The 13,531-nt window shown below is 40.2% G+C and overlaps 2 protein-coding genes across 3 annotated transcripts; one reads left to right on the top strand and one right to left on the bottom strand.

Annotated features, from left to right (window-relative positions):
- Positions 1-728: 728 nt before the first annotated feature.
- LOC307024923 (AN1-type zinc finger protein 5-like) lies at positions 729-6,397 on the bottom strand. Of its 2 annotated transcripts, none has more exons than XM_079659431.1 (6): positions 6,147-6,397; positions 3,605-3,789; positions 3,377-3,509; positions 3,112-3,197; positions 2,781-2,909; positions 729-2,011 (listed from the first exon to the last, which is right to left on the bottom strand). In XM_079659431.1, exons 2-6 carry the CDS (start codon positions 3,759-3,761, stop codon positions 1,863-1,865), a joined length of 654 nt encoding a protein of 217 aa, XP_079515557.1. In that variant the 5' UTR covers positions 3,762-3,789; positions 6,147-6,397; the 3' UTR covers positions 729-1,862. The 2 variants fall into 2 exon arrangements, with proteins under 2 accessions (XP_079515557.1, XP_079515556.1); XM_079659430.1 differs by having other exon boundaries at positions 6,152-6,395.
- Positions 6,398-7,844: 1,447 nt separating this feature from the next.
- LOC307024646 (G2/mitotic-specific cyclin-B1-like) lies at positions 7,845-12,178 on the top strand. Its single transcript, XM_079658963.1, has 9 exons — positions 7,845-7,999; positions 8,241-8,375; positions 8,834-8,959; positions 9,042-9,230; positions 9,351-9,509; positions 10,405-10,641; positions 10,724-10,864; positions 11,285-11,395; positions 11,499-12,178. Exons 1-9 carry the CDS (start codon positions 7,979-7,981, stop codon positions 11,601-11,603), a joined length of 1,224 nt encoding a protein of 407 aa, XP_079515089.1. The 5' UTR covers positions 7,845-7,978; the 3' UTR covers positions 11,604-12,178.
- The last annotated feature ends 1,353 nt before the right edge of the window (positions 12,179-13,531 follow it).

Genomic DNA, 13,531 nt, shown 5'->3' with positions numbered 1-13,531 from the left:
TTATCTAGGAACATTAGGTAATACATGAATCAAATGGAAAGAAAATAGTTGTTACTTCTGCATAGCCACAAAACTGTCTCGGGAAAAATGTCTACAAATCCTCCGGGGAGGGACATGGTTAAGGTGCTGCTCTGCTGATAAAGGAGTATACTATGCTATGTGAGAGTGTGTGTGTGCGTGTAAACATACTGTCCTGATGATGGAAGAGGAGTGGGTTTCAGAAGGTCACACTGTGCAACATATCCTGTTTCCCCTGCAGAGACAGTGACATGTACACGTGTTCACGGATAAAATGCTGTAGCATAGTTAGCTCACAAAAATGTGTTATTACTCACTTGACATAATAACCGTCAAGCAACAAGTAAAGAAACTAGCAGAGAATGGGAGGTGATATTCCCAGACAGGACTCAGGAGTAAACTCGTAAAATCCTCTGGGATATTCTCAGAGATTAAACTGGAAGAAAGCAAACATTGTTTCTCTGTTACTTCTGTGGTATGATGAGGTTCCTTGATATTAAACATGTTTACTTTCAGATGTGACATTAAAATATCCGAAACTATTAAGAAAATGTATTTCTGATTAAAATAGACTATAAATATGTTTTGGGGGGGAATGACGTCATAGTAACAGACATTTAAAGCTTTATTCAAAAACCTCATTAGAAGCTTTGAAAAAAAAAATCGCGGTTATAATTCATAAGAAAAATAAAGAGCCATTGAACTCTTGATTTTAAATTTGTGGACATAATTTATTTACATCATAGAATTCATTCTTTATTATTGGAAGATTACGCACACTGCAGTATATAAATAAAGATGTTTGTACAAACTTGCATAACTAAAGGATAAAAAAAACTGAAAACACACGGATTAAGCAGCCGGACCAAAAAACTGAAAATGATTAATAACCTAACGTCCACAGGTCTAAGTCACCTCACACGATACTCACACACCAGCCGTCCAACATATTCTCCCACACACACATTCAACACACAGTATGCGGCAATCCAACACTCCCAATGTCATGAATTTGTCTGCTCACATTAAGAATAAAAAGGAAAACATTCAATGGCGAATAAAAGGTGAAAATATTAGTGGAGCTAAACCCTTCTGAAACATCAATACAAGTTTAGGCTACTTGTCATACAACACACAGCTTACACACCTTTTTTTGAAAAATAAAATAAAACATTTCAGGCGACTTGAATGGTCATGTGACTTCAGAGGGTTTTTTTGGGGGCGCAGAGCGAGTCACAGCATTCAGCCCGAGATCAACAGAAGGGGAAAATAATGATTGAATTATTTCTGTGAAACGAGGGCCACACACGGCAGTGAGGGAAGGAATAAGAGCCAGCGAGAAAAAGCTGGCGATAACGGTTTTTTCTTTTCAAAGTCTCTTTTGCGATATTCCGGGTGCACAGAGAAGCATTACAGGTGGATAAAAACTTACCAAAGTCTGACAAGTAAGGAGGGGTTAAACTCCGACCCCACAGAGTTACGTAGTGGCCAGAAACGGGGGGCGGGAAAAAGGACGATATCCATTTTGCTACTCAAGCCAGCAGAGAGCAAGCGTGGCTGAGATTTCGCCAACAGCGGTAAAAATCTCGAGAGTCCAAGCAGGCCCAAAGTGTCCGAGCTCCTTCAAGGCAGAGTTTTTAGGGACAGCAATCTCCAAGATCTCACATTTCCAAGTGTTAAACTCACACAAAAACAAAGCTGAAAATAGACGTGAAATTTCATGCACGGGAGACAGTTTGGAAAACAATTGAGGGGGAAAACAGGTCCTTCAGGAAGAAGGGTGGGCTTGAGTTTTTTTTATTTCTTAAAGCCGGATGTCCCAGTGTTCAAAGTGAAAAACCTCTTCATATTCTCTGGATCTTGTCAGCTACGACCACAGGGTTCTCTTTTCGGATCTTGTTGGCGGCTTCGGCTCTGTAGTCGTACGGACAGTTGTGCTTATCGGAGTAACGGTGGATTCCACAGAACAGGTTCCCACAGCGGCAGTCGAAACCTGAAACGGCACAGCGGAGGACAACCAAGTCAGATCAATAACTCATAAAAAGGTGCTTATGGTGGGCAAACATCCCCGCAGAAGTCAGAGGGTGTTTACATTAGAAACTCAACTGAACAGGAGTAGCATATATCAGTATTTTGGAGAAACAACACTTCGAATTTGACATTTTTGCCAGTTGTTTCATTCAGTTACGTTTTGTAAAAAATTCTTAAAAGGCTACAACAGAAAACTTGAAATGTGAAGCTTTCCATTATCTAAGTAACCCAGTATTCTAGCGATTATCCCATCTTTTTTTTGGATCACCAGCTTAGAAATGATCCCTTAAAAAAATAGTTTATAGTTAATCCTAAAATGAAGGCATCAGTTAAATATTATTAACTCAGGAAAAACTTAAGCCTTAACTTTCTTCTTTGAATGCTTTGTGTCATTTTTTGACTAATTGTACACTTACTTGGGGACATCATAATTTATAATATTGATTAACCTTCATAACTACACATTATACATATCCATAATAACATGTACATCCTTTACTAGCAATCATATCAATTTAAGTTAATGCTATTGTAATGTTAAATATTTTAACACTCATAAAGACACAGAAAAAACCTATGAGAACAACCCAATCTGAGAAGGCTGGTGTTGTGTAGCAAATCTGTAAGGGCGCTGTGCGTCTGTAATAATGATCTTTTAAAACATGCCGTACAGTAGCGGTTTAAAAAGAACCAGCCCAGACAATAGGTCGGTGATCGGTGTAATCTCTTACCGATCAGGCCAAGCTTTTTGCGGCACAGAAAGCAGCGGCTCTTCTTGGGCTTTGTGGGCTCTGGAGTTTTGGACTCCTCGCCTCCAGAAGTGGAGGGATGAGAGGCCGAGGAGGTGGGCTGAGTCAACACTGCAGATGAACAAAAGATATAAAAACATAATAAACTCAGTAAAGTATATCTTACTAACACACTGAGCTGCTGTATTGTAAAAAGGAAAACATTACTCCGGCTTAAACCCCCTTTTAATGTAAATAGAAAAGCAGAAAATATTCAGGTACGTCTAATTGTTTATTACTAGTTTATTAGTATTATTTTTGAAAATAAACCCACCTGGATCTGTTAGCTCTACTTTGCTCCCTGATGCTCCTTTCTCCTCACAGGAGAGACTCATCTCCGTCAGGGAACTTGAAACCCCACTGCGAAGGATAAAGATTTTTTTTTTTAAACATCAGGAAACTAAACAGACAGAATCATCTATAAGTCAAACCATATTTATCTGCTGAAGAGTAGGGGTGGGCGGGTTACAGGAAAACGCCGATTATACCTACTTCTGCTTTTTGCGGGCAGTACAATATACCGTGGTGCATCCCCTCACCTGAGAGCCTCGGCTGAAGCGGCGGCCTCTGCTGCCGACTCAGCAGCAGCGACTGCGGCGGCGGCAGCATTGTTCAGCGTGGCCTCTAACCTCTGGATGGCCGACGCCTCCGCTGCGTGGCCACTGCTGCTGCCTGGGGGGGGGGGGGGAAACGTCAACGATGGTTACAGTCGGATAAAAGGGTGAGGAGTGAAATCCTTGTGTGCGTCTGAACACAGCAGGTCTTACCCACGGCGCTCAGAGAACCGACTCCTCCATTGTTCTGTCTGGACAGTGTCTCCTTGTGGCACACAGAGCACATGCCATTAGTCCTAGGGTTGCCATAGAAACCACAGCCATTAGCACAGAGCGTAGGCATCGGGGTCTGATTGGTCTCCTGGGCCATGGTGAAGTCTGCCGTCGGGTGAGCTGACCTGGAAACCAAAACAAAGGGGTTTTGTTAATTTAACACAACACACTCTTATTTTTTCATCAATCAATATTGAACAAAAGGATTGTAAACCAGTGACAGAACTAAAAGTTAATTATTCCCTTAGTTGTCAAAGCAAAAAAGACAATGGTCATGTGACTCGGGCAATAAAATGTAGGGCTTGGTTTCCTGCCTGAATATCTGGTATGGTACATAAAATGATTGGTACTTTCACAGAAAAGGACAGAAAGTAAACATTGAGTGTCTGGAATAAGATTGTGTAACAAAAAAAATCCCATTAAAAACTTTACTGGCAGCTTAACCTCTTCATCAGCAACAATGACACTGTTCTGGTATCATCACATGACCCAAGTGTAGACAACGATTACAAGATGGGATCACAACCCATCCTGTTTTAAAGATAGTCTTCTGCACTGTATGCAAACACTTTTTTAATCTCCACTAATGAAGACAGTGAACTGTAGTCCAAAGCTCTGATTTTAACAATATTTTCAAACTGCTTTTGAGAAGTTTGGCTAATTTTGTAGAAGGAGAATTTGTAAAAAGACCAAAACATTTATATATTTTTAAGTATTAAATATCGTAATGGAACTATAATGATGGCTTTAAATATTTGTTATAAAAACTCTTGCATATCTAAATTTCTCACAAATGGGCTGATTACAAGGAAAGTGGTTGTAAAAATCTAAATGTATTTAAAGTGTGACACAATATGAACTTGCATGAGCCTTTACAGTTACAATAAAGGAAGTTGTGAGGATATCCCTTTAGGGGAGGGTTATTTTAAATGAGTGACAGAATCAAAAAAGGAAGTGTTCAAGGCACAATTCTGGTAAATTGGATCTGATGTCGTCTTTCCTCCTCAAAACTGTCATCACAGCAGTGCTACATGCAGTTTCAGTCCAACACGACCCTGTGTAGATGGCATTCGTCTGTCACGGGAGTGCAATGTGACACTGTGATCTAAGAGGTGCTACTTCAATACAGTAAGGCGGTGAACACATCTATTTAGAGACCAGCTCGAGAACCTGGTATCGTGCAAAACATTTGTATCTTGGTCAGAGTAAGTTTTAAGATTAAAGATACCATCAGCTTTCTAACCCAAGGTTGTAAACACATTGTGAAGCCAGAGACTGCCAAACTGTTAAACTATACATGTCAGATGTCGTTTGGCAGGGGACAAATGGGCATAGATTCTGACCTGGGTCCAACCTTTACAACACCTGTAGCTCGCATAAAGAGTGGACCATGTCTGTCACAGAAACAAAAGCCCAACTCACTCACTGACCTTTATATGTGGTCGTACTGGCAGTATGTTAACTTAAAACTCTCCTGCGCCTCAATAAACCCTTATATACGCTTACAAGTGCTTAATGGGGGTGCTTTTAGCCAGTTATACTATTTTTAAAGGCTGTTTTATTCGATGCTTCCTGACAAACGCCGGGCCACAGCCGTGTCACTTCCACAAATCCACTGAGTCATGCTAGCAAGCTAATGGCTGCTGCTAACGTCTTTCTTTCACATAACTATGCTACATGACACCTGGGAGGTTGGACGATATCACCAATGAGTCAAGTTATAAACGTTTGAGGTCAAAAGATGGACACCCAGAGGGACGTTTAGGTATTTAACAGTATCGTTTGGCCCGTATGCTAACGATAGCTAGCCACAACAACCGTGTGAGCATATTCTCGTGATCTCGCTAATGTTAGCATGCTAGAGGTTAGCATACTAGAGATAAGCTAAATCCGAAAAATAACTATTAGAACTGCTATTGCCTTTGTTGAGTCTGTGCTTTGTCTTGGTGTAAACCAAAGACGAACTTAAGTATCTTGACATTTATTTATTTCATTAGAGCCATAACGAGGTTTGGTAAGTGCGTGAATCAAAGCAGGCATATCACATAATCGTAAAACCTTGATGAAGTTAGCCAACAAGATTATATTACACTTAACTAAAAAACAACTATGATAGTGCTGTTAACAGATTAGAGCTAGACAGGTCAATGTTCATTACAGATCACCTTTATTTTAGTTAGTGGACAGGTCGGTGTAGAGAAAATAATAATGTTGTTATGTTAATAGCAAAAAGTTAGCGGCTAGCTGTTAAAGCGCTTGAGTTGTATTTCATTTACAACCAGGAAAAGTAAAGCTACACGTGTTATCCGAAAGTAACAGTGCTTTAATCCTCGTTATTTAACAAACCCACATTTAAATCAACATAAATGAGAATCACTGTGAGCTAATAATGTACATTTAAGCTGTTTATCTTAGTGTTTCACTCTGGAAACTTCACAAACAACCACGTATGCTAATGTTAGCTAGCCACAGTTGAACTTACCTTACCTGAGAAACGTTGTTCTTTTCCCTGGAAACTTTTTTAAGACGATTTACGGTATAACTAAGTTAACCTCGATGTTTGCTATCTAGGGCCGTCTAGGTACGTTGTTGTTTGTCTCTCTTCTCACAAAAAACGACTCCCCTCCGCCTGGGAGCAGTGGTGTTTTCTATCGTCCTCTGTCGGTGATTTGTGGAGGCATCTGTTTTGTTTTACGTGTTGCCTTCGTCTCCTCTCCTTTTCCGGCGGACGTCACGGAAATTGTGACCCTCTGATTGGAAGGCTGTGGTGTTGGAAGTTACCACATACGATTTCAGGCTATTTTTACCATTCTATGATAATTACTGAACTGTTCAATCTGCTTCTTCCAGCAAGTAAACATACTACTATAGCTTCGTGTAAGCAGGAAGGGTCAACGCAGGCTGGCTGTTTTTGGATCCAAGTAAACAAGTCTGTGGTGCTGCCTTCAAATGCTCATCACACCCTCCAAATTCCACCTAGAGATCAAAGTAAACTTTATTGTCAATCTTCCAGTTTGTGTGTAAAGACAGAGAGATCGAAATACCGTTTCCCACAATCCCGAATATAAAAACAAATGCATATAAAAATATGTGTGCAAATATGTATACACACAGAATCAAACACACATGACATGAAATGTGCACACATTAAGACCTAAATAAAAACACAAAAATCAACAAAATAACAGTCATTTGAGAATGTACATTAGTGCAAAATTGTCCATAGAATACAATATGAGTGCAAGATTGTCCATTGTCCAGAGATTACACGTTCACGGTTCAGCTTTGATTGCTAATTGGTATGTAGGTTTAATGTTGTTCTATGACCAGTTATCTTCCCAAAGATATAAGTAAACAGTATTCACAGTAATGGACAATTATACATGGATTAAAAACTAAACAGACCAGAAAAACAGCACAAAACACAAGCAAATATCTATACAATTACCACAAAACAAGCACCAGACTATTCATGACTACATGGCCCTACATGATCATCTAATTTTTCACATATTGACCCCAATCAACACAAAACAAAGCTGTTAAGTCTGTGACAATTACACCTATATTAAAATCGGGGGTCAGAAACACAATTAAATAAAAAACAAAACAAATAAGAAAGCACTGGTCATTAAGCAGTATGTGCCTGTGTAATGGGTGGGGGAGGAATAAGTAGTGGGGGGAAAAAACTGATATTTTATCAATGCAAAAAGTGTGCGGGGGTTTATAAGAATCAGATTTAATCAAGTTTATTGCAAGTACTTTTTTACATACAAGGAATTTGCTTTAGTACAATGGTTCATACTAAAACACGATTAAATACATAATAATGAAAAACTGTGTACAACAAACAAACACAAAAACACAATATAATATGACAACAATGAAAACTTGTGTACAGTCTATCTGAATTAAAAGTGGAAGAGAAATGTCAGACGACTGTGCAAACGTTTAAAGTAAGGACTATGAGAAAGAATTTGTAGTAGTGTATATATTTAAATTATGTTCGTCTATGGGAATAACACAATCAACAGTACTTAAAATGAGAAAGTGTGAAAGATAACCATGAAGATAACAAGCAAGACGTCACAGGAAAAGGAAGAGCGGAAATGTAAGTCACGTGACCACTGGTTGGCTGGGGAACGCATTCGAAACAGCTGCGCTCGACCAATCAGATTCTCGGAGCATTCAGCCCTCAGCGAATCAGATCGTAGGGAGTGAAGGTTTAAACCTGGACGCTGAACCACAAAAATACACCACATCATTCTCCATTACGACTGCCTGCCTGTCTATTGAATCGACGCATATTTCGAAATGGCACTCCGATTAACCAGAGTAAGTATTTTAATGTTTATCATTATTGTTTATTCGACAGTCATTCTGTATAGAGGAAATGTGTCTTTATTGGATTTTTTTTTTTTTTTTTAAAGATCTACATGAAATCTCTTGAATACCCTCGTGCTTAGCTGTGGGATTTGCTTTAGTGCAGAGCGTTCTATAGAAGGAATTCGACGTGAGCCTTTTAAACAATTACAAATTAATGGCATGCACTATAACGTTTTTTTTTGTTCTGCAGACCCGCTTGGCATCAGCCAGAAATGCTGAAATTCAGCTCGCTGGAAAGGCCTGCACGGTCACCGGGCCCACAAAGCCCCGAGCGGCTCTCGGTGAAATTGGAAACATTGGAATTAACAAGGAAGTACAGAAGAAGGTAAGATTTTTACTACTTTTTATAATCTAGGCAAGATGCCAACACCTGGAAAAGCACGGCAAACATTCAGCTAATTATCTTAGCCATGCATGTAAGATTATTGGTAGGCTTTGAAAGCAATCACTTTACATTTTTATCAAAATCAACGTAGGAATGTTTTTTAACTACAGCTGTGCTCTGATGTAACACCAAACAAAGCCTGGTAACGTTGTCTTGAAGCACAAAAGCACATGGTTACATTTTGCTTTTTAGAAGGGGTTCACCCAAGTTCTGAAAGATTGACCATGTAAAAGCATTTTTACACACTTTTATAAAATACTAAATGTCTGCCCAGCATGATTGACAGTGTCCTATTATAACTCTGCAATTCAGTTGTACACAATTAATCCAGAGTGGTTGCCGCAAGCTATGAAATGGTGGCCAGCACAGGTGACTTTAATCCATCTTTTTCTTTTTAGGCTCTCAAGACAGAGGCCACAAAGAAGATCAAAGTCCCCATCGCCAAAGTTGAAAAAGCAGTTGCTGTTGTTCAACAGCCCAAACCAAAAACTGTGATTCCTGTTGAACCTGAGCCAGAAGTCCAGGTGAGTGAATCCCAGCAGCTATCTGCTCAAACAAAAATGGCTGCCGGGTGTGGTTCTAATGTTGGCAATTCCACCATTCTAGGTTATCCCTGAACCAGCCTCCCCAACTCCCATGGAGACTTCTGGCTGTGCCCCTGCAGACCTCTGCCAAGCCTTCTCAGATGTCATTCTTCACACCGCTGTCAGGGATGTAGATGCAGATGACTACGAAAACCCCATGCTCTGCAGCGAATATGTGAAGGAAATCTACAAGTACCTGCGTCAGCTCGAGGCAAGCAAATGATTATTCTTCAACTGGCTATATGCATTGGAGATTCCTCCCCACCACCCCCCCTCTCCCCCCTCCCCCCCTCTACTACTTGTGGATTTTAACCAGTTTTTGTCTCTGCAGGTGGAGCAGAACGTCAGAGCCACTTATCTGCAGGGTCATGAGGTGACTGGGAACATGCGGGCCATTCTCGTTGACTGGTTGGTGCAAGTGAGCCTCAAGTTCCGTCTGCTGCAGGAGACCATGTACCTGACCGTGGGAATAATTGACCGCTTTCTTCAGGTGTGTAAATGTATATCTTCTCCTGTTTTTTTGCATGGCTAGCTTAAAGGAGACCTATCATGCAAAATGCACTTTAGTACATCTTTTATACATGAATGTGTCAGGGAACTGAGAAATGGGGAGCTCCGCCTATCAGGGGAATGAGAGGTTGCCGTGGCATGGTAACATGACGATTGTGCCTCGCCCCCTCCTTTGCAGGGCGGCGTGGTCAGCTGCAGCTCATTTGCCACAGAATCAGCCCTTGCAAAAACAGTGCTGGATTACAGCAAATGGAGCGAAATGAGGCATGGCTAAAATGCATGATCGGTTTGGTAGTTTGAAAAAAAAACTTCCGACATGTTTTATATAGGTATGGCCCTACAATATATTATTCAAATATAGCATGATAGGTCCACTTTAAAGGTCACCTATGCAAAATTCACTTTTTCATGTCTCTTCTACATCAACATGTGTCCCCTCTGTGTAAAGAGATTCTGAAAGTTTCAGGAAAAAAGATTATCTTTTTGTCCTGACGCATTTCTATAAAAACCTGTCTCAAAATGACTTCATGATGTCATAATGATTTTTTCGCTCCTGTAACCATTAGCCAATCACCAACCAATGTAACCCCTCCCCACCTTATCACCTGAATCTCCTCCTAGAGCACCATTGTGTTCTTCTTAACAAAATATCTCTCAGAGGGGAGTGGATCCTTATTTTCATCTGAAGTAACAGACAGAGAATCAGTGCTTTTGAAACGGAGGGGATTATGGGATGCTGCAATGGGCGATCCGTTTGGTATTTCGAGCCAAACATTTCAGAGACATGGTTTGCATATATCTGAGACTTATAATATATTGAGGAAAAACAGTACAAAATCCTTGTGTCTAAAGTCCTGTGATTGCACCTCCAACAGGACAACCCAGTCCCCAAGAAGCAGCTGCAGCTGGTCGGCGTGACTGCCATGTTCCTGGCGTCCAAATACGAGGAGATGTACCCCCCTGAGATCTCAGACTTTGCCTACGTAACTGACAAGGCCTACACCACCGCAGAGATCAGAGACATGGAAATGGCCATCCTGCGAGTGCTCAAGTTCCAGCTGGGCCGCCCTCTTCCACTGCAGTTCCTCAGAAGAGCGTCAAAGGTTTACGAGGTTTGTATCATTTTTAACAGCAAACAAGACTAATTCTCTGCTTTAAGATCTTCAATTTGTTGATGTCAATGTCTCTCCTCAGGTAACCGCTGAGCAGCACACCTTGGCTAAATACCTCCTGGAGCTCACCATGGTCGACTACGAGATGGTTCACATGCCACCTTCCATTGTTGCAAGTGCTTCTCTGGCTCTCAGTCTCAAGGTCTTGGACGCTGGCGAATGGGTGAGTTAACCTCTTCCTAAATACGTCTGTATCAGATGAGGAAGATATCATTACTTGTGACAAATAAACAGATGGTTTATACAGTTTAGATTATAGTATACTGTTAAAATAACTCGAAAAATATTTCCAAGAGCAAAATGCATTAGTTCAATATGCTAAAATAACACTTTTGGCCCTCTTTTGAAACATTCATATTTTTACAAGACTAAACTAATGAGTGCATCTTCAAAATATTAAAAGGTGGCATATCATCTATTTAAATATTGACCAATATGTGTATTTCAAGGCTACATTTGCTACAAGTGTGCAAAGTGGGGTGTTTAAAAATGGTGGCCTCAGTCATAAAATGGTCATGGAGCATTTACTGTCAAGTGGATGAAATGCTTTTCTGAAGGACATCTGTGTATTGTCTGTTCTCAGGACGTGACTCTGCAGCACTACATGGAATACACGGCAGAGAGTTTGATTCCTGTGATGGCACACATTGCCAAGAATGTACTGAAGGTGAACGACGGTACGACCAAACATATGGTAAGTGTAAAACAAACAACTCAAGTGTACAACATTTGTGTACTTGAAAAGGATTAATCCTTAATTTGGATTTACTTCTAACCCAATAATTTTCTCATTGCAGGCCATTAAAGGAAAGTACTCCACTTCCAAGCAGATGAGGATTGCCACCATCGCGCAGCTCAAGTCTTCAGTGGTGACGGATATTGCAAAGCAGCTCACCGTATGAGAAGACTTTTGGCACAATGTGCCGATTTGTACAGTTGTAACTTAAACCTTTTAATGTGACCGAAGGAGCTGCACACCAAGGACCAAATCAGTAGTTTGCACGTTTTACCAACTGAAATTGTGAATACTTTTACTGACTCTTTTTCTAAAGCATGCTACAAGTTTGAATTTAAAAGCTAGCCCTCACACAAAATGGCAGTTCAGTCTTGGAAAAGGACCTGCTCTTCAGTAAAGTGAACCAGATCAGGCTTATTTACTCTGTATGAGTTTCAGTCTGTATGACTACTCTAATGCAACCCTAATCACTTTTTTACATCATAAATACACTACTTGGGATGTTGGCTGACTGAAATCTTGACTGTCTATAGTTATTTTTATAGCTTATCTGAACTGCTGCTCTGGCTGCAAATCTAAAACTTGTGGCATGCTTTCAAATGGTCCCGAATATCTAAAGTGGCCAGGTGTGAATTTTATGAATTTTTTTTCTTGTGTGACTGTGTCAAATGTACAGCAATACTTTTAAAATCCTTTTACGTGCTTAATTTTATTAAAGCTTTTATTAAAAATTAAACCAGACCTTCGTTTCCTTGTCATTAATGTTGATCACCACAAGAGGGGGCTCTCAGCTTAAAGTTCTCTGCTTCATTTTTCTTCAGCAGAAAATCTAGACTTTGATCGCTATATTTTCAGTTAATAGTGACCTTCCTGAGCTACAAAACTATTACTACTATATGGTAATATTTAATGGTATTTAGTAATGAGTGATTCAAAAGCATCACTTAGTAGTATTCCTGGTCATTCTTAATGCTTCCATCCTGAACACACTGAAGTATCCACTAATTTAACATTAGTCTATTGCTGCAGTTGAACTAATGATTTATTTCTACATGTCCACCAGGGAGCACAATTAAAATGCAAATTGTATACCTTTGTCAAATTCTTAATTTGCATACAAATCGGTTTCAAATAAAACACTTCAGTTTCCAGTGTTATGTCCATTGTTCAGCTTCTGCCATGTTTATCACACTGAATAAGGTGCAATGTGATAGGAAAACAGATGTTCTTAAAAACAAAGTCTACCAAGGAGCATGAATGTGCAAAACCAGCTTCCTGATACTGATAAGGAGACATGTCATGGCCATTTCCACTGATCATAATGCCATTGTTGAGGTCTAGAATAGATTTATATTGTGCAACTTTCCAAACTCATTGGTTTCTCATACAGCATCTCTGTAAACTACGTGTATTCACTGAATTTCACTCTGCCTTTAACGGCTCGTTGTAGCTCCAATAGCTCCAGCCCCCACCCTCCCGGTGAGCACTCTAATTGGTCGGAACGTTGTGAATCGCGCTGAGCTCCGTGGAGGTGTTGTTTGCTTGTTTAGCGATACACAGCGAAACACAGCCAAACTCCTGAGCACACCCAAACTCACAGCCGAAGTATAGAGTGTGGCTTGATATTGAGTAAGAAAAAGGTTGATAAACGCTGTAGATAAACCAATTTGTTATTTGAGACTGAAGGGGATATTGCATTGTTTTTGTTGCTTTCGTTGCGGTTTTATATATATCTTATAATGTAATTTAGGTGAACTTCCCCTTTTGTATGCTTTTATTTTGAAGGCGAGTTAACAAGGCTGACAGGAAGTGGTTGTAGCTTTTGAAAACAACGTGATGGAGAAACTAATATATTCTATGTAACGGCGGAGAAAGAGAAGAACGGACTGTATATTTAAATGTTAGCACCCCCCGAAGAGGCTCAAGCTCTTACGTTGGGTCTGGAGTTTGAATAAATTCTGGTTCATCAGTAAATCCTACGACCATTATTCGGAGGGAAATGCTACAAACGCTGTGAGAATGGGTCTGCAGAGAATTTCGCCGCGATCCCAACTGTCTGTTATCAGCCTGCAGCCAGGGAGGAGAAATCAGCAG

Source organism: Notothenia rossii (genome assembly GCF_949606895.1).
Source record: "Notothenia rossii genome assembly, chromosome: 11".
Taxonomy (NCBI): domain Eukaryota; kingdom Metazoa; phylum Chordata; class Actinopteri; order Perciformes; family Nototheniidae; genus Notothenia; species Notothenia rossii.
Note: the sequence above shows the minus strand (reverse complement) of the source record. Positions and strands in the feature narration are given on the sequence as shown.